Below are 26,853 nucleotides of genomic sequence, written 5' to 3'. Positions count from 1 at the left end.
GTGCGTTAGGAGGGTCGATCATCCGGGAACTTGTCTGGGAATGAAGTTGGGCTCTCCCTAATCTGTCCACAGTCCCTCCGGTTTCTCAGCCCTGGTGAGGCGGCGTTTGTTCCTTATTTTTCTGTGAGTGGTTGCATAACACAAATTTCTCAAAGGCTCCAATTGACCGTGGCTCTGCACCTCCCGCCACCCACCAGTACCAAGAAAGAACTGCCCATTTGGCGGTCTTCAGAGATTGCACAAGGTTGGCACATGTGGAAATCCCCCCCCCCCAGGGGTTTGCTGAGGCCTTGGAGGCGGGCCGTAATAACAGCTTAGATTGAGACGGGGTGAGGCCAGGCAGCCCACCGCCCATCAGGCAGTGCCTTTGGGGGACGGGGGACAGGCGGCCGAGGCAGAGGTCCACGGGAGACTGAGGGGCCACGCCGGGTGTCCACTAGGACCCTCGTGGCGTTTGTACTGACAGCCCAAATCCTGAGGATGAAGAACCTTGGCTGTCCATTAAGCCATTAGCTCACGCCTGTAATCCCAGTTACTTAGGAGGCAGAGATCAGGGGATTACACTGAAAAGCCAGCCCTGGCATCAAGACATGCTGTGTGTGTGTGTGTGTGTGTGTGTGTGTGTGTGTGTGTGTGTGTGTGTGTGTGTGTGTGTGTGTGTGTGTGTGTGTGTGTGTGTGTGTGTGTGTGTGTGTGTGTGTGTTCTGTCACTTGAGCCACGCAGCTGCACTTCCTGCTTTTTGCTAGTTCATTAGAGACAAGGCTCACAGACTTTTCTGCCTGGGCTGGTTTCAAACTGTGATCCTCAGTTCTCAGCCCCCGAGGGGCTACAATCACAGGTGTATGCCACCAGCTCCCAACAAAAAGTATTTCTTGAGACTCTTTTCTAACCAGTGGCTGTGGCGGTGGTAAGAGCCTGTTACCCCCACTACAGGGCAAACACAATGGCTGGGCACAGTATGCACACCTCTGTGACACACCAAAGCATGGTAGGAAGCCCCGGCGCAGGCCGGGGTATCGCCAGAGCAGAAGGGCACTGGAGGTGTGGCTGCCTAGCAGGGGCAAGGCTTTGAGTTTAATCCCAGTGCTGATGAGGGAAGGACTGAATTAAGAAACAGTGACAGTGTCTAGGAGCCAGGCTCCAGGGGCTCACACCTGTAATCTCAGGAGGCTGAGATTCGAGGATCTCTATTCACAACCATCCCAGACTGGAAAGCCTGTCAGACGCTTATCTCCAGTGAGCCAGCAAAAAGCTAGAAGTGGATGAGGCTGCTCCTGATCTGGGAGGGGGTTGCTTGTTTTCTGGATCTTCTCGTAGCCTGCCTGTAAAACGCGCTTGACCCTTCCTGCGGCTCAGCTCAACAGACAAAAACAGACACCGCCTTGAGAAATGATCTGGTTAAACCTTGTCATTTGGCAGCTGGAAAACCACGGGGTTCAGACATGCCCGAGGTCCCAGAGCCCGCAGCACAGCCAGGCTGACCTTGGCCTTGGCCTCCATCTTTGAAAGTGGCTGCGTCCATGTCCGCATGTGCCTGGGGGGCGCAGGGCTGGTGGTGGTGCCTAGGAGGGAGCCAGATCCCCGGCTCCCAGCCCAGGCCAGCGCCAGGCACCCTCCGGCCACTCAGCGGGCTGGGACCAGCCCCCCACGTGTGGCCCTCACACCAGGCGCCTTTCTGTTTGTCCTGTGTTAGCACTTTTTCAGTCCTCTTTCTGGGGTGTCCCAGCTGTAATAACAGGGCACTCTGTTAAGACAGAACATCAGAAACGCAGAGCGGTGTGCGTGCAGTGCGCAATCGCGCTTGGCACCCCTGCCATCCAGCTGGGACATGAGCCTGGGGACCTCGAAGGCAGGGCTCACAGCCCAGGGAGCTGTCACCATTCCTGAGTTTATTGACTGGTGGGGAAGTGTTGGGGTGAGGGGTAGTTTAGGGGCACTGTTTTTGACTCTGGACCTGGAGTCTCAGGGATTGTAGGTGGTGGAATGTTGACGCCTTTTCGTTCTTGGACGTATGAGTCAGTTACTTGCAGTTACTGAGAACAGCTTAAAGAGAAAGCTGGTGTCCTAAGCTACCTACCTAGGGTGAGTCACTGAGCTGCACAAATCCTCATCCAGCCACCTGAGCCGGCGCAGTGCCCAGGACACTGGTTTTGCCTGGAAGAGTTCCATATCTTCTCAGCCTCTGACTTCATGTTGTTTTTCTCCTGGAACTGAGCTGCACCGACGTGACAGAGCAATTCAATACAGAGCTAGGAGCTGGAAGTGGACAGATGTGAGTTATTGGGCCTGCTTGGGCTGTCTGATACTCTGGCAGCCTGGCATTGGGCAAATGGCTTAAACCTCTCTGACCCTCAGTACCCTCATCTAGAAACCTCTCTGACCCTCAGTATCCCCATCTGGAAGCCTCTCTTTCCCTCAGTATCCTCAGCTGGAGACTGGCATGGTACCACTTGCCCACACAGGTTACCACAAGGACCCAAAGAAGGAACAACTGGGAGATGTAAGCAATATATTGCCAGGTTAAAGATGGCTGTAGCATGTGTATCCGATGCACGCATGTGCACACACGTGCACGTGCGTGTGTGTGTGTGTACGTGTGTGTACATGCCCTCTTGCTCTTGGCTTCTTCCACTCAAAGCTGGCTCTCTACCACTTGAGCCACAGCTCCACTTCTGGCTTTTTGTTGATTAACTGGAAATAAGAGCCTCACAGACTTGCCTTGACTGGCTTAGATCTGCGATCCTCAGATCTCAGCCCCCCGAGTAGCTATGATTACAGGTGTGAGCCACCAGCGCCCAGCTGATGATAGCTGTTTAGAACACCTCACTTTTTAGGGTAGACCTTTGGCTTTCGCCTGCATTTTAAGGCAGGTTACGATGTGGGATTCCAGGAGCAGATTTGGTTCAAACCCCAGGAGTTGCTCAAAACCAGCTCTGTTCCCTTGTTGTCTAATGTTTTCTTCATGCGTGATTTTATCACCTCCGAATCCCGAGAAGCCACTTTGTCCATTCACCTTGATAACCATCTCCAGAGCTTGTCCCAGGTGTCATGACATGCATGCAGCTAGCTGATGAGAAGGTGTCTCTGAGCAGACAGCTCAGCATCCAAGCTTGGGGCCTCCACTTACATGTGTCCACACACGTGCACACACATGTGCACACATACATGTGCACATACGTGTCCCGGGAAACCTCTCACGTGTAGCCATAGAGAAGAGGAGGGGTTTGGGCCAGGAGTAGACAGGGGCAGCTAGGAAAGCAAGAAGCTCTGGTGGGAGTAGAACTCCGGATCTGCATGTCCAGGGCAAGCTGTAGGCACCTGGGCCTTCTGGGCCATCCGCTGTGTGCGGGGTTCAGGACTCGGTTCTTCTAGGAGCAAATCGACACCTTGTCAGTGTTGCAAGAAGGGACTTTTGCTCCCTGGGCATTGCCATATGCCCTGGGAGATGGGAACCCAGATCAGGGCAGGGAACCTTCCAGAAAAAGCTAGCCACTCGTACCCAGGACCTTCCATGCAGGGCTCCACCGAGGAGCAGGGCTGCAGGGGGCCCTGGAGACGTGCCCAGGTTGCCGGAGCACCAGGCTCGCCAGGCTGTGCTGTGTGAGGAACGATGTGTGTGCAGAGCCTGCCGTACGTGAGACTGCTGTGGTGGAACACAGGCTGGGGGGTGGCGCTCGGCGGAAGCCAGAGAGGATGTAGTGATTCAAATCAGTGAAAGAGACCCATCCGCTTCCCTTGTGCTCCCCAGTGTTTGTTGGCCGGGCCACGAGCACATCCTGCAGCCCCCACATGCTAGCTGCTGGCTAAGGGGGCCGCTTGATCAAAGAACCTATTCAAACACCACACACATTTGGAATCAGCAGTAGCTGGGCACAGCATAAGGCCTAGAATAACCAGGTGGATTGTTTTCCTCTGGCCCTGACAGAGTCAGTCTTTGAGAAATAAATAGATGATGGTAGCATGGGGCCACACGTCCTGAAATAGAGGCACGTCTGAAGTACTGGCAGCACCAATGGGAGGACTTTGTTCTCCCTGTGGGTGGGGCCAAGCCAGAGATCGCCTGAACTGGACATAGAAGAGTTCACTGACTCAGCATGTGGGGTGATGGTGAACGAGAAGACCAAGAGCCATGCCGCTGGGCATGGAGTGTGGGGCAGGACATCCGTGCACTGCCGTGGCTCAGGCCCCTGTGAGGAGCTGGGGTGCAGACGGGCCTTTTCCCTGAGCTGCTGGAGTGGAGTGGGGCGGAGTGGAGTGGAGTGACACGCACTGGAGAGAGGCCCCGGATGAACTGTAGAGGGATGGCCATGGCGCTCCAGACAGAACGTCCACGGACACACTGCGTGTACGCAAAACCACAGAGGAAAAGCCGTGCTGAGCGCACCGGAAATAACAGGGCAGAAGTGGAGGAGAGCGTAGGGCCGTGCAGCCCAGAAGGAGCACTGCGTGGCGTGGCTCCCCGGGCCATCCGCCGGCAGTGGGGTGCTCTGCCAGACGCAGACACAGGCGAGGAGGCCTGTGCACTGAGCCAGGACACCCCACGTACCCCAGTCCTGTGGCAGAGCCGCCGCTGGCCTTGGTGCGCAGCCAGGTCTGAGAACCACGGAGACCAGGGAGGCGCAGAGCGCCCGGCTGCCCGGTCTGCGGGTGGCAGAGGCCCTGGGCGCCAGGCAGGGGCTGACGCACATTTTCAGGGATTGTGTTAACCACAGACTTTGAGGATGAATTAAAACAGGGAAGGCTGAAGTGTTTGGAGAACAATTGGCCCACCCAAGGGAGAAGTAAGTGGGAGGAGGTACAGGCCTGGACACTGGGGGGAGGGGGGGAGGGCAGACAGAGTGAGGACTCGTTAGCTGCACAGAAATCTACCAAACCCTGATGAAGGAAGTGACAGTAGATACAACCCAGGGGTCCCATGTTCATGGATGGGATAACACTGTAGGCCAGTCCTGCTCAAAGCAGCCTGCAATTCCAGCCCAAGCCACACCAAAAATCACAAAATGTTGCATAAATATGGAAGAAAATCCACCCTAAAATTCACATGAAATCTCAACCCCAAATAACCAAAATAATCTTGAAAAAGAAAGAGAACATCCAGATTTGGTGGCACAAACCTGTAATCCCAGCACCAGGGAAACTGAGGAGGAAGATTACGAGTTCAGTTCTCATAATCTTCCTGCCAGTCTGAGTTACATAACGAGACCTTGCTTCAAGTCAACCAAAGATAAAGGAAAAAATTGGAAGTTACATGCTTGCTGATTTCAACCTTACTACAAATGGCAGTACTCAAGACTAGTGAGGGACAGGCATTAAAAGAAGTGGCTCACGCCTGTCCTCCTAGCTACTCGGAGGCTGAGATCTGAGGATCACAGTTCAAAGCCAGCCCGGACAGGAAAGTCCATGAAACTCTTATCTCCAATAAACCACCGGGAAGCAGGAAGTGGTATTGTGGCTCAAGTGGTAGAGCACTAGCCTTGAAGAGCTGAGGGACAGCACCCAGGCCTAGAGAGAGAGAGAGAGAGAAAGAGAGAGAGAGAGGTGTCTCATGGTCACAGGCCTTCCTCACATTTACAGCCACATGACTTCTTCTGTGGGTGGGGTGGGGTGATCGTGGCATGTGAACCCAGGGCCATGTCCTTGCTAGGCTTGTGTTCTACCATTCGAGCCGCGCCCCCAGCCTCTTTTGCACCAATCATTTGGGGAGAAGGTTTTGTGGTTTTGCCCAGGTGTGGCCTCAAACACAATCCATCTGTTTAGCTGGGATTATGGGCATGTGCCACCACACCCAAAAAGTGGCTTTTTGACCAGAGTGCCTACACCACTTAATTGGGAGAAAGGACAGTCCTTCCAAAACACGGCGCTGGAAGAACAGGATGTCCAAATGCAAAAGACTGGAGTCACACCCTCGCCTGTACCTCACACAGAAATGAGCCCAAACAGAGTCAAAGGCCTAAGTGTGTTTTAACACTAAAAACACAAGCGAAAAGCCTCTGACACTGGATTTAACAGTTTTAGATACAGCATCACAAGCACAGAGCAACAAACGGAGAAACAGATGAACTGACCACATCAAATAAAGGCTCCTTTGCAGCAAAAAGACACAGAGGTGTGAAGAGGCCAGCATAGAATAAGGAAATACTTGTGATTGCACATAGAGCTCCAACTCAACAACAGCCAATTAAGAATGGGCCAAAGACTAGATCAGACATTTTTCCAGAGAGGATCACCGTGGGCCGCTCAGCACGGGAGACACGGCTAACATCTGTACGCATGAGGAAATGGGGAATGGAGCACGGTGAGACCTGTCTCGCACCCCGGGGACGGCACGGCGGCCACGGAAGCGCACAGAGAGGAAGTGCCTGCAAGGGCCGGGGAAGCGGAGCTGGGCCCTGCCAGGGGACGCTCCGGGCACCGGCCTTCTCAAAAGCAGCACTGCGGTTTCTCAAAGAAAATGGAAAGTGGAATTTCAAAAGGTGCCCTAACCCAGCTTCTGGGCATCTTCCCCGAAGAACTGAAAACAGCTCAGCAAGAGGGATTTGCTAGCAAGGTTTGGTGGATGGGTTGTCTCTTAGATCTGGAGACAGGATCTTAGGGCGTAGCTTCGAGGGTCCATTTGCCTCAAGGCCTCTTGCTTGGCTTGTAGCTGCCTTCCCTTGGATGTGCTTGAACCCCCCCCTCCTGTGGCCCCCCCCCCCCCCGCATTGGTGTGGGGCTTAATCTCTCCTTCTAAAGACCTCAGTCCTGCTGGATTGGTGACTGGAATAATGATGGTATTTAACTACATCTAGGAAGTCACAACCCACCACTGGGCGCCTGTAATCCTAGCTACTCGAGAGGCAGAGCTGAGGATCTCAGTTAAAAGCCAGCCCAGAGGCTCTTGTCTCCCACTAACCAGCAAAAAATCCAAAAGTGGAGCTGTGGCTCAAACAGTAGAGCACCAGCCTTGAATAAACAAGCTAAGCATGAGTGTAAGGCCTGAGTTCAAGCCCCAACCCTAGCACACACACGCACACACGTACACACACACACACACACACACACACGCATATACGCAGCCCCGTGAGCTAGGGCTCCTGTCACCTAACACTACTTACAGTAGCCACAGGCAGGAGGACCTGTCCACCCACTAATGAATGAATAAACAAATGTGGCTGTCCACACACCAGACGTGCACTCAGCCTTCCATGGAAGGTCATTCCCACGTGGGCTGTAACAGGACCCAGGCTGGGCAAACCCTGAGGTGTTCTATGCCATGGCATAAAGGGCAGATACTGCCTGGTGTTGTCAGATTCATAGGAGGTGGGCCGGTGGTGGCCTGGGCCTGGGGTTTGGGGGTGCCGATCCGGTGTTTAATGAGTCTGGAGTTTCAGCCTGAGCACGGCTATGGTGAGATGGATGTGGTGATTCGCGCAAATGAGCCAGGCCAGCCCACCCCTTCCCCACCGAGGCTGGTCTCCACACCCCCAGCCACGCAGCCGCGTTCCCAAAAGCAGCCACCTCCCCCCACCACCCCACGGGGGAAGAGGGGACAGGAGCGGACAGAAGCAAGGAAGGAAGGCAGTGCAAATAACCTGGCGAACCTTATGAAGGGAGCATTGCCTAGCCTGGCCCTGGCCCAGAACTGAAGGAGAGAGGAAGGGAGGGAGGGAGGGAGGGAGGAAGGAAGGAAGGAAGGAAGGAAGGAAGGAAGGAAGGAAGGAAGGAAGGAAGGAAGGAGAGAACAGGGAGAGGGGAAGAGGAGAGGGAAGGAAGGGGAGGAGAGGGAAGAAGGAATGAGTTTTTCAAGTTTTGATGATGCATTTTGTTATGTGTATTTTACCACAATTATAAGAACACTTTACACTGGGAGCTGTTGGCTCACTCCTGCAACCCAAGCCAGCTGAGATCGGAAGATCACAGTTCAAAATCAGCCCAGGCAGGAAAGTCCATAAGGCTCTTATCTCCAATTAACCACCAAAAAGCCAGAAGTAGAGCTGTAGCTCAAGTGGTAGAGAGCCAGCCTTGAGCAAAACAAACAAAACCCCTCAGGGAGAGCGCCCAGGCCCCGAGTTCAAGCCCCAGGACTGGCATAAAAGGAAACAAAGAACATGGAGGGCACAGGGCAGCGTCTGCTTGAGGCTGGCGGGAGCTGCTGCGGGCTCGAGGAGGAGCAGGGCCTCTGGGGGACAGCCACCACATGACCGCGCACCCACATCTGCGCTGACCCCTGTCCTCCCGTGGCCACCGCGCACCCACATCTGCGCCAACCCCTGTCCTCCTGTGGCCACGATAATCCTGAGCTTTATAAGATTGCTCCAAGATGCCCCAAAAGCCCAGCTGTCTCCCTGCAAGTGTGTGCGTGTGCTCGTGCACACACACAGGCGCACACACATGTTGGACCATATCAGGGAGGCCGCATGGAAGGTTTGGTCACCAGCCACTGCCCGCGCCCCGGACACCATGCCACCCGCCTCTCTGGCCTCGCCCTCCCTCCCGTCTTCCCTCCCTGGGGGGTGGGGGTGCGGGCCACTCCTGGACACTTGGCTGCACATTCTGGAAGGGAACGGGGGGAGAGGCCAGCTTCGGTGGGGAGGGGTGGCTGGCTGGCTGCCATGTGTCCTCTTCTCCAAGCCCCACTCACATCTCTCCTGACCAGGTGCATGTCGGGGGGCATGCAGCCATTGACCGTGTTCTCCCTTCTCCTTCCAGGACCTGAGTTCCTTTGCCATGCCGCTCCTGGATGGAGAGCTGGAGAGCACGGAAAAGCATTCCTCTCGCAAGGTAAGGCCTGCTTTCCCGAAGCTTCCTGCTCGCTTCCGCCCAGCGCCTCCTCCCCTACCTGCGCCAGGCCCGCGTGGCTGCGCCGGCCTAGGCCATGCCCCTTCGGGGCTTCCCACCACTTCCTAGCTCTGGGCGGACCGTGGCCCCTGCCTCCCAGAGTGGGCAGAGTGAAAAGAGGAAGCCTGGCCAAGCTGGATGCTAAGTAGCAAAGAAGCTGTAGAAAGCTCTAGAAGATTGGAGACTGGGCGTGGCTTTCTGCAGATCTCCACCACAGACACAAACTAGAGTTTGGCCCGCCCACCATGGCTAGGCCTGGCTGGCCCCTCTCGCTGCCCCCTCCTTTCCAGCTCCCCAGCCCCCCTCAGCGCACCCTCCACCCCAGCACCCCTGTGCAGGTGAGGGCAGGCGTGGTCTGGCTGCCTGCGGGGTGGCCGCCGGGTCCCAGCCAGCCTGGGATTCAGACGGGGATTCCAGTGCTGCAGACAGCGACCGTATGAATGTTGTGCAATGGGATCAACAAGTTGTGTTAGGCCCTCAGGGCCCTCGGCACAGTGGCCTCAGAACCAGCTGGGTGGCCCTGCCACAGGAGGCCCGGCCCCGGGGAACGGGGAATGGCTGGAGCGGCAGGAAGCAAATGCTGGGGCTACTCCCGTGAAGACCCAGGAGATGCCGAATCGCACCTGGAGGGGAGGCTGGGATGGCACCCTGCTTCCTCTGTTTCTTGGGGATATCAGAGGCACTGGTGATGGGGGCTGTGTATCCCCACACTAGGCCTGGCCCACCCAGTGGGCTTGGTAGAGGAGAACTTAGCTCCGGAGACAGAGACCGACAGCCCCAGACAGACACGGGGGAGCATCGCACCTTGTACAAGCAGAGCCAGGGTCTGGGGCTGGCTGAGGCAGATGAGGGCCGTGGTGGAGAGGCCGTGGCTAGGTCTGCCTCTCCGGGCCTTGCTGGGCTTGTGAGTGAAGGGAGCCTTCGCATCCATCCCAGGGGACCACGCAGAGGCAGGCAGGCAGGAGAAAGATTATTATAAGGTTTATTAGAGGAGCCCTATTTGCCCCAGTGAGAGAGCACATGGCAGCCTCCACGATCCAGGTAGCAGCGGGGTCTGGGGGTGGAAGGGAGGTAGGTGGGAGCTCGGGTGGGTCTGGGTGGAGAGGGGGAGGGGCCAGCTGTATGGGGGACTCCGGGGCAGGGAGAAGCTCAGGTTTGGGTGGAGCTGAGGACCAAAGGTGGGCGTACTGCTCCCAGTGACCCAGCCCACACGTGGGCTCCACTCACATAAGCGTGGCTGGGCACAAAGCTGCACGAGAGTTCACTGTGGAAGGCGAGATGCTGCTCCTCGCTCTGCTTTAAGTTCACTGAGGCCCAGCCCACATGGTTGGCCCGCCGGCTAGTGGGAATGCCCCCTTCACGCCCCCTGGCTCCCACGTCCGCTGCCTCCCCGTGGTCCTGGGCTACGCAGCCCAGACGCCGCATTTGTAGGTGAAGAGGTAGACGTGAGAACCGTGGAGCACGCGGCTGCTCCATTGTTGCTGGGTGCTCGGGCCGGTGGGCAGCCTGCGGAAGGCACCCGCGCCCGCCTGGCCCCATGTGGATGCTTCCTGTCCCTTCCAGCTTGCTTCTGCATCTTTGGTCAGTGCTCAGATCCCCACCCGCTTCCAGACGCTGCCCCTTCCCGCAGTGGTGACGGACTGGCCAGCTCGGGCTGGGCGAGCCCGGCTTCACCACTGGGCTCGTCACCACGCCGCACTTGGACTCCCAGGTCTCCTCTCCACCCTGTCCCAGGAGGCAGCAGTTCCTGGTGGCCTGAGTCACCACGTGACTCAGTCACCAGAGTCCTGACCACGTGGGCAGCCGCCGCGGGTCAGCGCCAGCAGAGGCAGGTCAGGGCCAGCGGGGTCATTCGACTCCACGGCCACGGCTTGTCACCCAGCTCCAGGGACCTCGGAGCGCTCCACGCCTGCCTCCCTCGGCCAGATGTCCTGGCATGCGTACTTGTGGTCGGCTGTGTAGACTTCCCGGCTCCTCTCCTGAGAAGATCGGCGCTTAGGGCACCCTTAGGACCCAGCGCAGGCACCTGCCTGGTGCTCATGCTGCCCGGGGGCTGCATTTGCCGCTGGATTGCAGGCCTGGCCTGTGCCTGCCGCAGCGTGCTCCCTCCACCCCAGCCGAGCTGCCTCTACCCCGGCTCCCTGCCCTCTTCTTCTTCCCTACAGCTCCAGTCGGCTGTCCTGTCTTGTCAGCCCCCACGGGACTTGCTCACTCTCAGGCCTGCTCTTCCCTCAGATGGGAAGGAGGAGACAGAGCCTCAGGGGACCGGGCCACGCCTCACTTCCTCTCCGGTGGCCTCCTAACAAATGGCCCTGTCCGGGAAGCAGAGGCCTGAGTGCTGGCTGGCCATGAGTGTGTGTGGAGCCAGGAGCACACTGGGGATTCTCAGCCACACCCCAGGAATCTGCCAGTCACATTCATTAAAGTATCATGTTGTTGTGGCTGGCCTAATGGCCTGGACCAGGGCTGTCGCGGGCGGCTTCCGGGGCGCCCACCGTCTGCACGCCTCTCCCCTGACAGTCAGCCTCCCCCCTCCCCCCCACCCACGCAGGCTCTCCCAGGCAGCCACCCTGTGGAGGCCCAGTGTCCACTCCGATGGCTATTGCAGTTTCAGGAGTGAGTGGAAGCAGGGGCTGCTTACTGGGCTTCCTCAGGCCTGATGGCTGAGTAGCTGACTAAGACTCCAAATATAGAACCAAGTTCTGTTTGGTGCGGTCCAAGCCCTTCATGGCTGGCTTCCTGGCAGTACTTGGCTCCCAGCAAGGGCAGTGCCCGGCCGGCCAGCCTGGAGGGCAAGAGCGCCCTCTGGTGGTGGGAGAGCTGCAGTGTCCCGGGTCAGGTCAGCACTGTGGGTGGGGTAGAAGTTCTGGGGACACCCCTTGACAGCCCTGCCACCCAAGAGCAGCCTTTTCAGGCTCCATCTGGTCCTCAGAGCCTGTGACAGTCACTTTGCTGAGTGGGTCCGTGAGGCCCCTCAGCTCCAGTGTAACGAGTTCTCTAGGACGGAGCAGGCCGCCGCATGGCTCAGTGATGGCCATACAGACTCTGAGATGACGTCCTGCCAGCCCTGCCAGCTAGGGGATGGACAGTGGTCTTCCCTGTACCGATGAGGAAAACTGAGGCCTAGAGGGCACAGTGAGGGGCGGGGCTGAGGTCAGAGCCAGGCCTCAGGCTGCAGCGTCTGGCCCTCTGACCCCATGTGGCTGCAGGGGTGAGGTTTTCTCAAACCGCAGACCAAAGCTCCGGGACCCGATCCCTTTTCAAACCATGACTACAGTTTGGAGTCGCTGGTGATGTGACTGCTGTCTGCTGCATGCCATGTACACGCCCCAGCGGCGTGCAGTGAATTACCCACCATCTTCCAGAAGCCCTCAGCATGGGGCGTGAGGCTCACTGCATTTTGGATCACAGGCGCTTGAGCTTTCTCCCTGCAGAAGACTAAAGCTTGTCCCAGTGCAGTGAGGCCCGGGAGGGACTAGGGAAGGCCTGGGGAGAGCAGCAGAGGGAGACATGGGACTAGTCAAAGGAGCTGCATTTGAACACGCCCTCTCCACTCCCTGCCTCCCGCCCCCTCTTGCCTTGGGAAGGCCTTTCCGGAGATGGGGCCAGGGTGGTCAGGGGGTCTCCAGGATGAGCTGCTGGACAGCCAGGGCCAGGAGGTCCTCCAGCAAGTGCTGATCCTCCAGCCCAGTTGGTGCCCACCTGTGTAAGAGAGACCAGATTGCTCAGTAGAGCAGTAATGCACTGGCAGTGCACACCTGTAATCTTAGCTGCTTGGGAGGCTAAGATCTGAGGATCTGGGTTTGAATCCAGATGGGCAAGAAAGTCTGAGACTCTTAATCTCCAATAGACAAACAAAAGGCCAGAAGTGGTGCTGGGGCTTAAGTGGTACAGCACTTGCCTTGAGCAAATGAAGCTCGGACAGCACCCAGGCCCTGAGTTCAAGCCCCAGGACTGGCACAAAGATTATGATGGTGATGATAACATACATTAAGGGCAGGACAGGTTCAGGGCAGGACAGACGTTGGCACCCAGAGTGCCCGAGGCCTCACGCTTGTCTGTTTCCACAGGTGGACAGCCCCTTCAGCTCGGGCAGCCCTTCCCGGGTGCTCTTCTCCAGGGGACCCCAGCCCTCCAGCCCCGTGTCGGCTCCTGTGCGGCCCAAGACCAGCCCCGGCTCTCCCAAAACCGTGTTCCCGTTCTCCTACCAGGAGTCCCCGCCCCGCTCGCCACGGCGCATGAGCTTCAGCGGCATCTTCCGCTCCTCCTCCAAAGAATCTTCTCCCAACTCCAACCCGTCCACCTCGCCCGGGGGCATCAGGTTCTTCTCCCGCTCCAGAAAAAGTAAGACATTGGTGCGGTGGTCTCAGGTGGGTGTTGGGCTGCTGGGGACCCCGCCAAGTGGCACCAGAGCCACCGGCGGCATGGCGTGGCGTGGCGGTGCTGCGGCCGTGGGGTCTGCTCGCTGTGCTCTGCAGGTCCCGTTCTTCCCTCTCACTGGCCGTGCACCCAGCCCTTCTGTAGGGTGCCCTCTGTCTGTGGGGTTAACTGGAACCTTCTGGGTGCTTCTAAAGACACCTAGACCACACCCAGGCCCCCAGGCGGCCTGGTGTGGCCCCCACCCAGGGTTTGCCCTCTGAGCTTTGTAGTGTTGACAGTGGAGCGTGGTTGTGTCTGGGGCTGGGTGTGTGTTGGGGACGGGGGTGGGGGTTGGGGGGGCAAGGTCTGGGACTTATTTGTGGTCTGGAGATGTGTGCTGCCCTTTGAGCCTAGTGGATTACAGTGGAAGTTAAAGGCTGACTGGAGTGGGCTGGTTTCCTCCTCTTGCCTTTCTTGTTCTCTTCTGCGCCCCTGGGACAGGTGACGGGGGGGGGGGGGGGCGGGGGTGTGGGAGGGGGGAGGCTCCTCTCCCTGCGCTGTGTTTGCATGCGGGAACTGCTCTGGACTCCCAGCTGGATTAAACAAGAATGCATTTCAGTCTTCCCAAGCTGTCAGGGAGGGAAGAAAGCTCTTTTTATTGCATTGTTTTTGGGGAGAGGGGTTATTGCTCCCAGTACCCCCAAAACCTCCCTGCAATGGCAGCTCTGTGCCTCTGCGTGAGGCTCGCTGTGAGCACACAGGACCATGGGGAGGTGCTGCTGCGGGACCCCGCGGCCCCCCAGGTCAGCAGGACTGGGAAAAAGCCGGTGTCTGTCTGCAAAGCTGGCAGAATGTTCTAGACAGCGTCCCAGGAAGTGTGGCACACTCAGACACAATTGTCGCCCCTCAGTGTCCACCCAGGGTTCTGGGCCCCTGCAGACGCCAGCAGAGGTGGTCAGGTCCCCTCCTGTAAAGTAGTATTTGCATATGGTTTGTGTAGCCATCTCCTGGGCTTTAAATCCTCTCTTGATTGCTTAGAATAGCCAACAGTACAGAAATGCTATGGAAGCCGGGCGCCAGTGGCTCACGCCTGTATCCTAGCTACTCAGGAAGCTGAGATCTGAGGATTGTGGTTCAAAGCCAGCCTGGGCAGGAAAGGTCATGAAACTCTTATCTTCAATAAACTACAAGAAAACCAGAAGTAGCACTGTGGCTCAAGTGGTAGAGCACTTGCTTTGAGGGACAGTGCCCAGGCCCAGAGTTCAGGCCCCCACTGCCAACAGAAAAAAAAGGAAGGAAGGGAGGGGAGGGGAGGGTAGAGGAGGGAAAGGAAAGGAAGCAGGAATTCTGTGGAAAGAGTTAACCAGCCGATCACCACTGTAATCCTAGCTCTCTGGAGGCTGAGATCTGAGTATCTCAGTTTGAAGCCAGCCTAACCAAGAAAGTCAGAGATTCTTATCTCCAATAAACAACCAAAAACAAACAAAAAAAGGGAGGTGGTGTTGTAGCTCCAGAGGTAGAGGGCTAGCCTTAAGCAAAAAAGCTCAAGAACAACGCCCAGGTCCCGAGTTCAAGTCCTTGGGCCAGCATGAGTGGGAGCTCACGCACACACCGGAGCGTGCACACGTGCGCACACACACACACACACACACACACACACACATGCACATGCACAGTGCTGTTTTACAATACATGGTTTTAGGGAGTCATGACAAGGAAAAAAAAGAGGCTGCACAAGTGTCCAGCACAGACGCTTCTTGATTATGTTGGACGCGGCTGACCACACTCACGTGGGTCACGCAGATGGCCGCCGGCTGTGGTCTGTGTTGTGGCACCCATAAGTTTCTTAAAAGGTGGCTTCGCCTCCTTTGGGGGTGCAGAACAGGCTGATTCTCCTCCAGGCTATCAGAGGAAGCATCTGGAAAGATTTGGCAGAGGTGAGGAGGTAACTTGAAACAACCCGAAGTCCCGGGGGAGGTGTAGCAGGGTCCGCTCCAGGGAAAGGTGTTCCCCAGGCCCCTTCCCTGGAATCAGGTGTGGTTGGCACGCTGCAGAGATCCTTGGCTTCTGTGGCTCATGGATGCACAGCTCATGTCTCTGCTTTGCTTTTCCTTTCCTTTTTGCTTTGTTCTGTGAGGGTGCTTGTGTTTTGAACTCAGGAAGGCTGTCTTCTGTGCGGGCCACGCTCTTTTTGCTTGGTGAGTTTTGAGATGGGTCTCACTTTTTGCCTCGGGCCAGTCTGGACTACAATGATCTTATTCACATGTCCTGCTGTAGTACCTGCCACCATGCTAAGCCGAACTGAGGGTCTTAAAAGCTTTTTGCCTAGGCTAGCCTCAAACCATGATTCTTCCAACCTCCGCCTCCTGAGTAGCTAGGATTACAGGAGGTGTGGGAGTTTGTGAGGCTGCGCACAGAGGAAGGAAGAGGAGGAGGCACAGGAACGGGAGTGCTGGGGGTCACTGCAGGCGGATGGTCCGGGTGGAGCTGGGCGGTGGAGGGCCGTTGGGCTCAGCCCAGCCTGCCCTGACTCCGGGTCCCCCGAGGAATGCTGCTGACCAGCAGAAGCAGAGTCCCAAAAGATCTCCTCTTGAAATCACGCCAGTTTCTTAAAGGATTCCTTCTTATTGTCTGAGACATTATGATTTGTAGATTTTCATTCTTTTCCAACCATCTTCTTTTAGACACTGGCAGACTTACAGACTGATTGAGAATAAAAGCTAGATTAAAAAAATAATAATTAAAGCTAGAAGGGAATATGCAAAAACTATGAGTGGAGAAAACAAACGAAACGCTTATAGTCATTTGAACCTACTTATAGGAATGTATACTTTGTGTACACGTGTGTCCATGTGTGTAGATATGAACATATATTTATATATATATTTATATTTATTGTATTCCATATGATATCTGAATGACAAGTATGTGTTGCATGTATATGTATGCACACACATATGCACTATGCATTGTGTGCATCCCAGTGTGCACATGTGTGTAGACATATGTATGATGTGTGCATATATGGATTGGGTGGGTGTGCACACACATGCACTGCATTGTGTGCATTCCCATGTGCACATGTGTACAAACATATATGATGTGTGTGATATTTGGATTGGGGTGTGCACACATATGCACTGTGTACTACATGCATTCTCGTGTGCACGTGTGTATGCACAAGCATGTTGTTTGTGTGTATATGGATTGGGGGTGTACACACCTATGCATTGTGCATTGCATGTGTTCCCGTGTGCACGCATGTGTACACACACGTATGATGTGTGTATATGAATTGGGGTGTGTGTAACACATGTGCACTGTGTGTTGTATGCATTCCCGTGTGCACACGCATGTACACACATTATGGTGTGTGCATGTATGGATTGGGGGTGTGCACACACACCTTTTTTACTTTATTTTGGTGCTTCTGGGGTTGAACTCAGTCCCACACTTGCTAGGCAGGCGCTCTGTCACTTGAAACATGCCTCCGGCCTATCCTGCTTTGGTCCTTTTTAGGACAGAGTGTGGCTCTGATCTGGGCTGACGTGCTGTAGGCCTGAGGCCTGTGGCCCTGTGGCCCCCAGCCACAGGTGGGTGGGCACATGGGGTGGCCGAGTCTTGGCTCTTGGCTGTGACACAGGTGGACTTGGGCACAGGCGAGGAGTAGGGGTGAGCACAGGAGTGTACCGCATCCAGGGGTCCATCCTGGAGGACGGGGTGAGGTCTCAGTCCTCCTCCCGGTGCCTGGACAGCCTTGCTGGGAGTGGGGATCCCACTCCAGACCCCCAGGCCACATGCTGGGCATGAATGTGTCCCTCGGTTTCTGCCATGAGCTGCATTTACCTCTTCCCAAGTCAGCAAGGCAGGCACTGCCTGGGGTGCCTGGGGTGAGTTAGGGCCACGTGCACCTTGCAGGCCTCCCGGGGGCTCATGGTTGCTGGGTATCACGGCCGACACTGGGTAGAATGTTACTAGGCGCTGAAGACAGGCCAGGCTTCCGGCTTTCTGGGCAGGGGCTCCTGCTGCCTGGGCCTCCCACATTCTGCCAGCAGAGCTCCTCAAGACTTCACCATCTGCCGAGGCAGCCGTGGGCTGGGCTCAGGAAGGCTGTGAATTGGCTCCAAACCGGGCTTAGGAGGGCTGTGATTGGCTCCAGGCCGTGCTCAGGAAGGCTGGGCTCAGGAGAGCTGTGACAGGCTCTGGGCTGTGCTTAGGAGGGAGGTGATTGGCTCCAGGCTGGACTCAAGAGAGCTTTGATTGGCTCCAGACCATGCTCAGGAGGGCTGTGATTGGTTCCAGGCCATGCTCAGGAGGGCTGTGATTGGCTCTGGGCTGGGCTAAGGAGGGCTACGATTGGCTCCAGACCATGCTCAGGAGGCTGTGATTGGCTCCAGGATGCTCAGATGGACAGGAACTATGTTGGTGGGAATGGGTGTAGAGCTGGGGAATTTTGCTTTTTCAGAGAAGCCCCTGGGACCCGGGTGTTAAGACCAGAATAGTCTTATGGCTTCTTCCCAAAGAGGCATCACTGCCCCAGCCCTGCCCCAGACCTAGTACCAGAGGCCAAGTCTGGACCAGAGGCCCCACAGTGAGCTGTCCCCCCCCTCCCCGTCCTACATAGTCCCGCACCGTCCCACACCGTCAGGGTGGCAAGCTTTTGTGCTGGTGTGGAGAGCAGACAGCTGAATCTGCTTTCCCTATGGCATAGAATCTGTTCCTGGAGCACAGTGCCCAGGCGGTAAGTTGTCCCAGATTGATTTTTACAGAATTGAGAGAGCAATGCAGGCAGCCAGGCAAAGGGTCTTTCCTCCTGCCCCAGGAGCCCACTGTGCCACTGTGGGCGTGGCAGGGATGTCCCATGGACAGAGCTCATTACCCAGCGTCCCAGGGGTCCTGTCTTGTCTCCATACCAAGAACAGCAGAGTGTCTAGTCAGCTGACCCATTTCCACCCTGAGTCAACACAAATCATGGACAGCCCGATTCTGTCTGCACTGCCTGCTACACAGCTTTGACTCACATTTATTCAAAAGGTGCCGGGGAGTCTACTATTGGCCCCGATCCTCTTACTTTTATTCTGTTGCTTGTAGTCTGTGCTCTCTGAGTCTGGCCTGTCATTTAGAAGGGAACCGGGACATACCGGAGGGTCACTCAGCCGTAGACACTGGGGACAAATAAGAACTCTGGCCTCTGCATCTGGCCTAGGGACCAGCAGATAGCTAAGCCGGCCAGTGACGTGGGATGCAGTCTCCTATAGGCCTGCTGGAGGCGGGCTGGTCTTCCCTGACCGCGTGCCTCTCCCCAATGGCACAGCAGTGGCTCTTGGCTTGTTCTGGGCTTCCCTCAGGCTCTTTCCAGCCCACCATGTAGTGCAAACCCACCCTGCTTGGGTGGTCCAGGCCAGTCGCCTCACTCTGACAATACCTGCTGGCTGCCGGTTCAGCTAATACAGTGCTCAGCAAACGGCAGCCTGAAGACATGCCGATCAGCTTGCTGCCTCCTCTCACAGAGAAAGCCTTTGAAGGGAGCAGGAAAGCCCTTTACACAGGACAGGACAAGACAGATGGAAGGTGTTACAGGTGTATTTCACACATACTCTTTGTGTGTGTGTGTGTGTGTACACATGTGTGCATGTGCATGTGCTTCTGGGCCTTAAACTCAGGGCCTTGCACTAAACTTGGCTTTTTCACTCCAGACTGATTGGATCACAACTCTGTTTCTGAATGTGTAGTTCTTTTCTGGAACCTTCTACAGGGACTTCCTGAGCTCATCCACTCTTACTGTTTTTCCCATTAGTCTTTCACCATTAACTCCCTTCAGTGCATCTTCTCCCGAGCTGCTGAACACTCATCTGTCTCCAGGCCTTGTCTCTTGGCTCTGCTTTCTGTCAGCAACACCGTGGAGGCTGTGGCTTAGTAAGAAGCTTGGGTGGCCGCGCTGCAGTGAGAGGGAACGTGAGCTTCTGCTTAGTCTTGCGTGGAGGAGATCTAGGACAGAAAACCCAAGACCAAAAAAGGCCACAAGTCCTGCCTGATTGACACCCAACGCAGCTGGCCCCAGATCCCGACAGTGAGCCAGTCTTTGACCCTCAGGCTTGAGTGAATAAGAGTGATTAGAAAACACACATGACAGGCTTGCCAGAACTGTGGCTTGTGCATAGCAATCCCGCTGTACTGTTCTGTTGGCATAAACACAGAATGTTATTATCCCATGTTCTGGAGCCTGGAAGTCTGAGGTCATGGTTGCTTCCTTCTGAGGCTGTGAGGAGACTCTGTCCAGGTTCTTGTCCAGTTCCTGGTGGTTGCTAGCATTCCTTAGCTTGTCGTCACATCATGCCAGTCTCTGTGCTCGCTGTCGTCTGGCTTCCCCTGTGTGTGTCTGTCCAAATTTCCTTTGTTAACAGGACACCAGTCATCTTGGATGGCAGGGTAGGACCTCTCCTTACCCAGCGGAACCTGCAGCCGCCCTGTTCCCTCAGAGGGTTCCCTTCTGCAGTGCTAGGACTTAGGATCTCAGCATAGCAATTTGGGAAGAATACAGCGATCCTGCAGGGAGCAGCCACGACCATGCCTGGTCTTCTAAACAGTGTTCTAAACAGGGCACCACATCCCTACAGGGCTGGACTTGGAGGAAGAAGTTACCGTGGGCCAGACGGTCCGGAAGAGCTGTTATGATAAGTGGAAACACTCAAGCTGGCCTTGAAGGTGAACAGGAGGGTGCGTCCACCCTGACGGCTCCAAATGTCAGTGGACTTGGAATCTATGGACATCTTTCCTGAACAGTGCAAGTGTGGGCAGCAGGCCACCTGCTCCCCTCCCCCCGCCCCCTTTTGTGAGTCCTGAGCCACTCACCCCAGTGGCCCCAGCAGCTCTGTTCTGTATCAGAACCATGGCTGTCCAAACCTTCACTCGCCTGTCTGGCTTTTCCCAGATCTCTTCTTCCTGACTGTTTTGGTCCCCCCGCCTCTTTTTTCTTTTTGTGCCAGTCCTGGGGCTTGAACTCAGAGCTGAGGTACTGTCCCTTAGCTTTCTGTGTTCAAAGGTTAGTGCTCTGCCATTTCAACCACAGCTCCTCTTCCAGCCTTTGATTTCTGAAGTCAGTTGGAAACAGAGTCTCACTTGTCTTTCCTGCCCAGGCTGGCTTTGAACCATGTTCCTCAGATCTCAGCCTCCTGAGTAGCTAGGATGACAGGCGTGAGCCTCCAGCACCTGGCTTCTGTCTCTTCAATGAGAAACTCGTGTCTTTCACTGCAGGTTGTTGAGTGAGTGTCACCTGGGCCTCCCCTCGCACCTCCTCTACCTTCTTACCCTCCCACCTAGCACCGATGACTCCAAAACTTCTTTGCACCATCTTCTAGCAAATTCTTCTACCTTTTCCCTCCATCCCATTCCTGTGGGGAGGAACAAGATGCGCTAAGTAATCTTCACTGACCCTCGAAGGTCAAAGGAAGGACAAAGCCGCAGATGCCAGGCTGAGTGGTGTGGGTTTCTCTGCGTGCAGCTCAGAGCACCGTGATGTGATGCAAGGCTGAGTGGTGCGAGTTTCTCTGTATGCAGCTCAGAGCACGTGGTGCGAGTTTCTCTGCGTGCGGCTTGGAGCACGGTGTGGCTGCCAGGCTGAGTGGTGCGGGTTTCTCTGCATGTGGCTCGGAGCACGGTGTGGCTGCCAGGCTGAGTGGTGCGGGTTTCTCTGCATGTGGCTCGGAGCACCATGTGGCTGCCAGGCTGAGTGGTGTGGGGTTTCTCTGCGTGCAGCTCGGAGCACCGTGTGGCTGCCAGGCTGAGTGGTGCGGGTTTCTCTGCGTGCAGCTCGGAGCATCGTGTGGCTGCCAGGCTGAGTGGTGCGGGGTTTCTCTGCGTGCAGCTCAGAGCACCGTGTGGCTGCCAGGCTGAGTGGTGCGGGTTTCTCTGCGTGGGGCTCAGAGCACCGTGTGGCCAGCGTTCTTCCCACCCACTGGGCTGCTGTTGCGTGCTCTCGCAGAACAACAAGTGCAGCTGGAAATGGCTGTTACTGTGGTTCCTGGCTGAACTCTGATATCGCTGTGTGTTCCGCATATGAGAGGCCCCTCGGATCCTCACCTTGTCCAGCGCTAGGCTGACGTCTGCAATCCGGAGCCAAGGGTCACAACCACAGGAGCGTAAGGGTGGTTCACCCGCCCTGTTCCCTGGATGCCTGGCGCTGAGTGGAAGATTTAATGTTTGTCTTGCTGAGTCTGGGCCGTGGTTTGATCTCATCTCCTTTTTGGAATGGGGTTGTTTATTCTGTGCCATTGCGTATTGGAAGTGCGTCACCATCTGCCTGGGCCCGTTGGCCCAGGTCTCAGAGGAGACTTTGCACGTGGACTTCGGAACAGTGCTGGCACAAAAGGCCTGGCCCTCCAGGGGACGACTGAGTGCATTTTGCATCCTGAGGTGGGCTTGAGCCTTTTGCGGGCTGGAGTGGGATCTTGTGTTGACACAAGGTGGATGTGGGATGGCCAGTCTGGGCTGCAGGGAGTCACTGGAGCAAGACAGGGAGGAGGGGGGACAGAAGCCATGCCCCTGGGGGCAAGGGTGTTTCCAGAGCGCTCGCCACGGGGGAGGGGAGACGAAGCCTGACTGTGAGGCAGCCTATCACAGTCGGGAGGGCCAGATGGAATGAAATAGGGAAGGGGGAAGCGCTTCCCTCTGCTTCCTGGCCACCATGAGGTGGGCTACTCTGCCACTCCTCCCCACCATGATGGCTGAAACCTCTGGGAGCATGGGCCGGAATAAATCCTTCATTTTAATTGTTGCTGCTCACAGATACTTGTCGCAGCAATGAGAGTCTGGCTGACGCAGGCTGAGCGGGAAGGACTTGATGGGACCCACAACGCAAGGGGTGTCACTGTCCTGAGCCGGCGTCTGTCTCTGAGTGTCCTCACACTCCCCTAGGCTACCGGGTTGTTTGCTTTCCATAGGTCCCTGGTCCTGCCTGGCCACGGGTCCTGCCAGAGCTGTGTGACCCGAAGTCGGCCACCGATGGTCCCCTCTGGACTGCCCACAGGTCCTCACGTTTCCCCGGGTCTCCTCTGGAACTGTGCCCTAAGATAGCGCTGTGCCCAGCCACCAGCTCTCGGCGGGACCTGGGGTTTGTTCTGACCTCAGTGAGTCTGAGAGACGCTGTGTGTGAGCGGCTTCCCTCCAGCTGTCCTGGGCCCTCTGCTCCCCACGGTCCCTCACATCCGCCGTGGGCACGGCGTGGTCCCTGCTCTGGTGGTGTCAGGCTGACGGGCCAGTGCAGCTGCTCCCTGTTTCCTGCTACAGCTTTGCTCTCAGGCCGCTGCCCAGAGTGCGAGGGAGACTGGTGTCACTCAGGGTCACTGAGGGATCTGACTCAGCCCGGAGCGGGTGGGCGCCCTCTCCCCAAAAGGCAGGAGTGAGAGGTGACATGGAGGCATGGCTTCCAGAACCGCAGGACAAAGGCAGCACACAGAGTGAGGAAGATGGTTCTTGGTGAGCTTTGCATCATTAAAATAACTAGTGACCTACTAATTGGGTGGGGGGAGAACTACAGTTTGAACTCAGGGCCTTACATGTGCCAGGCCGGCACTCTGCCACTTGAGCTATGCCCCCAGACCATTCTATTTTAGTTGTTTTTGAGACAAGGTATCACTTCTGTGGGGGTGGGAGGGTCCTGGGGCTTGAACTCAGGGCCTGGGCACTGTCCTTGAGCTTTTTCAGCTCAAGGGTGGCATTCTACCACTTGAGCCACTCCAACTTTTTGGTGGTTCATTGAAGATTAAGAGACTCATAGACGTTCTTGCCTGGCTGGCTTCAAGCTGCTAACCTGCCAGTCTCTGTCTCCCTCATAGCTGGGATTCCAGGCAGGTGCCTAGCTTAGTGTACACTTTAAAAAAGCTTTTTGGAAGCCAAGTACCCGTGGCTTGTGCCTGTAGTATTAGTTACTTGCAAGGATTATGGTTGTAGCCAGCCTGGCAGAAAAGTCAAAACTCTACCCCAACAGGAGAGTGTGTGGTGGTGTGTACCTGTCACCAGCTTCCTAGAAGCAAAAAAAAGGAGGATTCCTGCCTCACAGGAAGCAGAACTGTATCTTAGAAGTGTTCAGCACAAACCAGGTGCTAGTGGCTCACACCTGTAATCCCAGCTACTCAGGAGGAGGTTGAGATCTGAGGATCATAGCCAGCCTGGGCAGGAAAGTCCATGAGCTTCTTATTGCCAATAAACTACCCTGGCCAGAAAGAAAGGCCACACCTGGAGCTGGGGCTCAAGTGGTAGGGCACTAGCCTTGAGCAAAAGAAGCAGAGAGACATCACCCAGGCTGTGAAATTGGCGTATGCATGTATGCGCATGCGTGCGCGTGCGCACACACACACACATACATAATAAGTGCAAAAAGGGACTGGAGGCATGGGCCAATGGAATAGTGCCAGCCTGGCAAGTGTGAGGCCCTGAGTAAAAACTCCAGCACAGGGCTGGAAGGTGGCTCAGTGGTAGAGTGCTTGATTCTTCAGCACCACATAAGCAGAAAAGGCTGGAAGTGGCGCTGTGGCTCAAGTGGTAGAGGGCTAACTTTGAGCTGAAGAGCTGAGGGACAGCGCCCAGGCCCAGAGTTCAGGCCCACAACTGACAACCCCCCCCAAAAAAAAACTCCAGTATACTCCCAAGAAGAGATGTTTGCTTGGGTCCCCACGCAGTCTAGGCTGGGGTAGGAGGCTGCAGCGAGCGTCTTGTTATTGCTACCAGTATTCAACTCCTTTGGGACAGGTCAGCCATCTACTAGACTCGATCCTAAGTCCCTCTGACCCTCAACACTAGACGGCCTTGACATTTTATTCTCGGTGTTATTTTCTGAGTTCTTTTTTTCACATCTGACTTGAGTTAGGAGAATGTGGGTGAAAGACCAGATCTGAGATTAGCCTGCCAGTGACACTTGAGTTTTTCTGTGTTTGTGGCGATTGGCCACTAGGGGGCGACCTAGCCTCGCATGTGAGCGCAGGCTGGCAAGGCAGCTCCAGCCCTGTCTCTGCCCAGCTTTCTTACCTGTCCAGACCAATGGAGTGCCTGGCCAGGCCTTGTCACCAGGTTGTCCAGCGCCGACCATATCCATGTGCACCTGTCCCCCTGGGGATAGACTGGACCTGGGCACTATGGGAAGAAAATGAAGGTGCTGCCCGGTGTCTCGGGAGTCTTTGGTGCAGGCAGGGCGTGTGGCCCTCCGCGCTGCGCCATGCCACGCCTGGCAGAGGGCTCGGCAGTGCGCGTGTGCTGAGCCGCTCAGCGTGGGCCACCCAGGACGGGCAGAGGCCGCCCAGAGGCTCGTGCTTGGCTGGAGGTCAGGATCCCAGGCAGCCACCACTGGAGACCACAGAAGCCACCAGATGTGGCCTGGAACACGAGTGGCCCTCACCACTCTGCAGAGACATGACAGAGAGACACGGAGGCCGGCTGGGGAAGGGGCCCTGAGCTAGACCTGGACACCAGCCACCCGGTGGCTTGTGGTCCTCGGAGACCCGTGTCCATTCCTGCCTCCTCTAGAGACCCTGCCTGTGGTATCCAGCTCTGAAATACACATGTGCCTTGGAAGCCTTTTACCTTCATTTATTGTCTTCTAAGTAGTTGTACAAAGGAGTTGCCATTCAACAAAGCAGTTTATGAGCACAATGCATCTTGGTCATTCTCACCCATCCCTCTTCACCGCCCCCCCCCCCGACTTTTCTTGGTTTTGTAGAAGATGCATTGAATTCTTAACTGCATTTTCTCCCTGGTCTTCTCCTCATTTGTCTGCAGGTGTGAGCCACCTGGACCTGACTCAAAACTTGTTGATGATAGCCAGCTAAGAAATGGATTGGATGGCCAGGCACTGGTGGCTCCCACCTATAATCCTAGCTACTCAGGAGGCTGAGATCTGAGAATCACAGTTCAAAGCCAACCCAGGCAGAAAGCCTATGAGACTCTTATCTCTAATTAACCCCCCAAAAGATGGAAGTGGAGCTGTGTCTCAAATGGTAGAGCACTACCTTGAGCAAAAAAGCTCAGGGACTACACCCAGGCCTTGAGTTCAAGCCCAGGACCAGCCAAAAGAAAAGGAAAAGGAAAAGGAGGAGGAGGCGGAGGGGGAAGGGGAGAAAAAAGAATCATAATAAGTTGAAAAGAAATGTGTTGGATGTTCTAATCCTGTACCTGCAGTTGGAATGAAAAGCATTTATCCTGGGCTGTGTCTTCAGTGTCCTACTCTATTCTTTAAGCATTCTTCATCTGTCTTGTGTGGTTGGTGTCCTGACTTGGCTGGTGAGGTGGTAGTATTCAGGAACTACTGCTGTGGATGGAGAGCCGACAGCCAGAGCAGCTTGGAATGCCGGACAGGCGTCTGGGCACGCGGCACGCAGCCCGCAGCGGAGCGTGCAGAGTGCTGCAGGGTTCGGGACAGCCCTGGGCTCTGCCTAGAGATGTGGAGGGGAGTTCCCGCTGTGGAAAGCAGTGCACAGCCAACACCCAGCTCACGCCCTGTGATTGCCCCAAAGGAGCTTCACGCTGGGCACACAGCCAGGTGTGAGCCAGGCTCACACCGGTGATCCCAGCTACTTAGGTAGATGAGATCTAAAGATGGTGGTTCAAAGCCAGCCCAGTCAGGAAAGTTTATGAGACTCTTACCTCCAATAAACTACTCCCTCTTCCCCACCTCTTCCCACAAAAAAGCCAGAAGTGGAGCTGTGGCTCAAGTGGTACCAACTTTGAGCAAAAAAGCTCAGGGTGGGCGCCAAGGCCCTGAGTTCAAGGCCCAGTATGGGCACAACAAAAGGTGTGTGTGGGGGGGAGGGGGTTGTCATTAATTGGGAGCAGTCCATTTTACCAGGAATGACAATATGATCCAGGCTGCTCTAGCGGGGAACGGGGGAGGGAAGGAAGAAAGCACTACTTCTGAGCCCCAGGACCTTCGGGGGCTGCCAGCCAGGATGGTGCTTTGAAATTCCAATGAGCTTGTGGGTTTAGTTAACTTGTAAAACTGAGACCCTTCTGCTGTGCCCAGCAACGGGGCCTTATTTTTCCACTCAAGGGCCGCTTTCCCATAAAACGCAAAGGTTTTGTGCTATGCAGGGAAGAATGAACTGGTGCTGGGAAGACTTTAATTTGGAGTCTCCACGTCTTCCATTTACATGCCCAGGGCTTCCCAGGGCCGAGCCGCCCTGCCCCGGCTTGCCCGCAAACAAACACGGGCAGCTGGAGCCCTTGTGCCATCAATGGAGCCATTGTACCCACACAGAGTGGGAAGCTGATTGCGAGTGTGGACTCCAGCCGGCTCGGCGCGGGCCACGCCACCGCCAGGACGCCACCTCTCTGCCTGTCTGAGCCTTGTCTTAGGAGCGGCCATTCGCTTCACCTGCCACCCTGTTCCTGCTGGGCCTGGTCTAAAGACTCGGATGAAATGGTTGCATTCTGGGGTTCTGGGGTTTGAAAGGTGAGCGGAGGGCTGAGAGTCTGAGAGGCGGCACAGGCTTAAAAACAGTCTGCTCCACCTGGGGTGGGGGTGGGGAGGGAGCGGAGGGGAGGGTCGGGGGCCCGGCAACCTGCCACCCTTCTCCACCGGAAGACCTGAGTGTTGCTGCGGGAGGTTGGGGGCCAGTCCTGGACAGGGGAGGGGTCAGGGACACGGGTGGGCATGCACACGGCCCCTGAGCATGGCCTGAGCCCAAGGC

At 56.0% G+C, this 26,853-nt stretch overlaps 1 protein-coding gene across 5 annotated transcripts in view; it reads left to right on the top strand.

Moving 5' to 3' along the window:
• The window catches only part of Prkag2 (protein kinase AMP-activated non-catalytic subunit gamma 2), a 215,025-nt gene that overhangs the window by 55,586 nt on the left and 132,586 nt on the right, over nucleotides 1–26,853 (top strand). For all 5 annotated transcript variants that reach the window (XM_069997121.1, XM_069997114.1, XM_069997115.1 and 2 more), the window contains exons 2-3: nucleotides 8,690–8,761; nucleotides 12,889–13,162. Coding sequence is in view for 4 of the 5 variants with exons in the window: in XM_069997114.1 (XP_069853215.1) it covers nucleotides 8,690–8,761; nucleotides 12,889–13,162 (346 nt within the window). In the remaining variant the exon portion in view is untranslated. The remainder of the gene's footprint in view (nucleotides 1–8,689; nucleotides 8,762–12,888; nucleotides 13,163–26,853) is intronic.

This window comes from Dipodomys merriami, unplaced genomic scaffold (assembly GCF_024711535.1).
Source record: "Dipodomys merriami isolate MVZ:Mamm:240054 unplaced genomic scaffold, mDipMer1.0.p SCAF_5, whole genome shotgun sequence".
NCBI lineage: Eukaryota > Metazoa > Chordata > Mammalia > Rodentia > Heteromyidae > Dipodomys > Dipodomys merriami.
The sequence above is the reverse complement of the archived record's forward strand: the minus strand, read 5'-3'. Positions and strand labels throughout refer to the sequence as shown.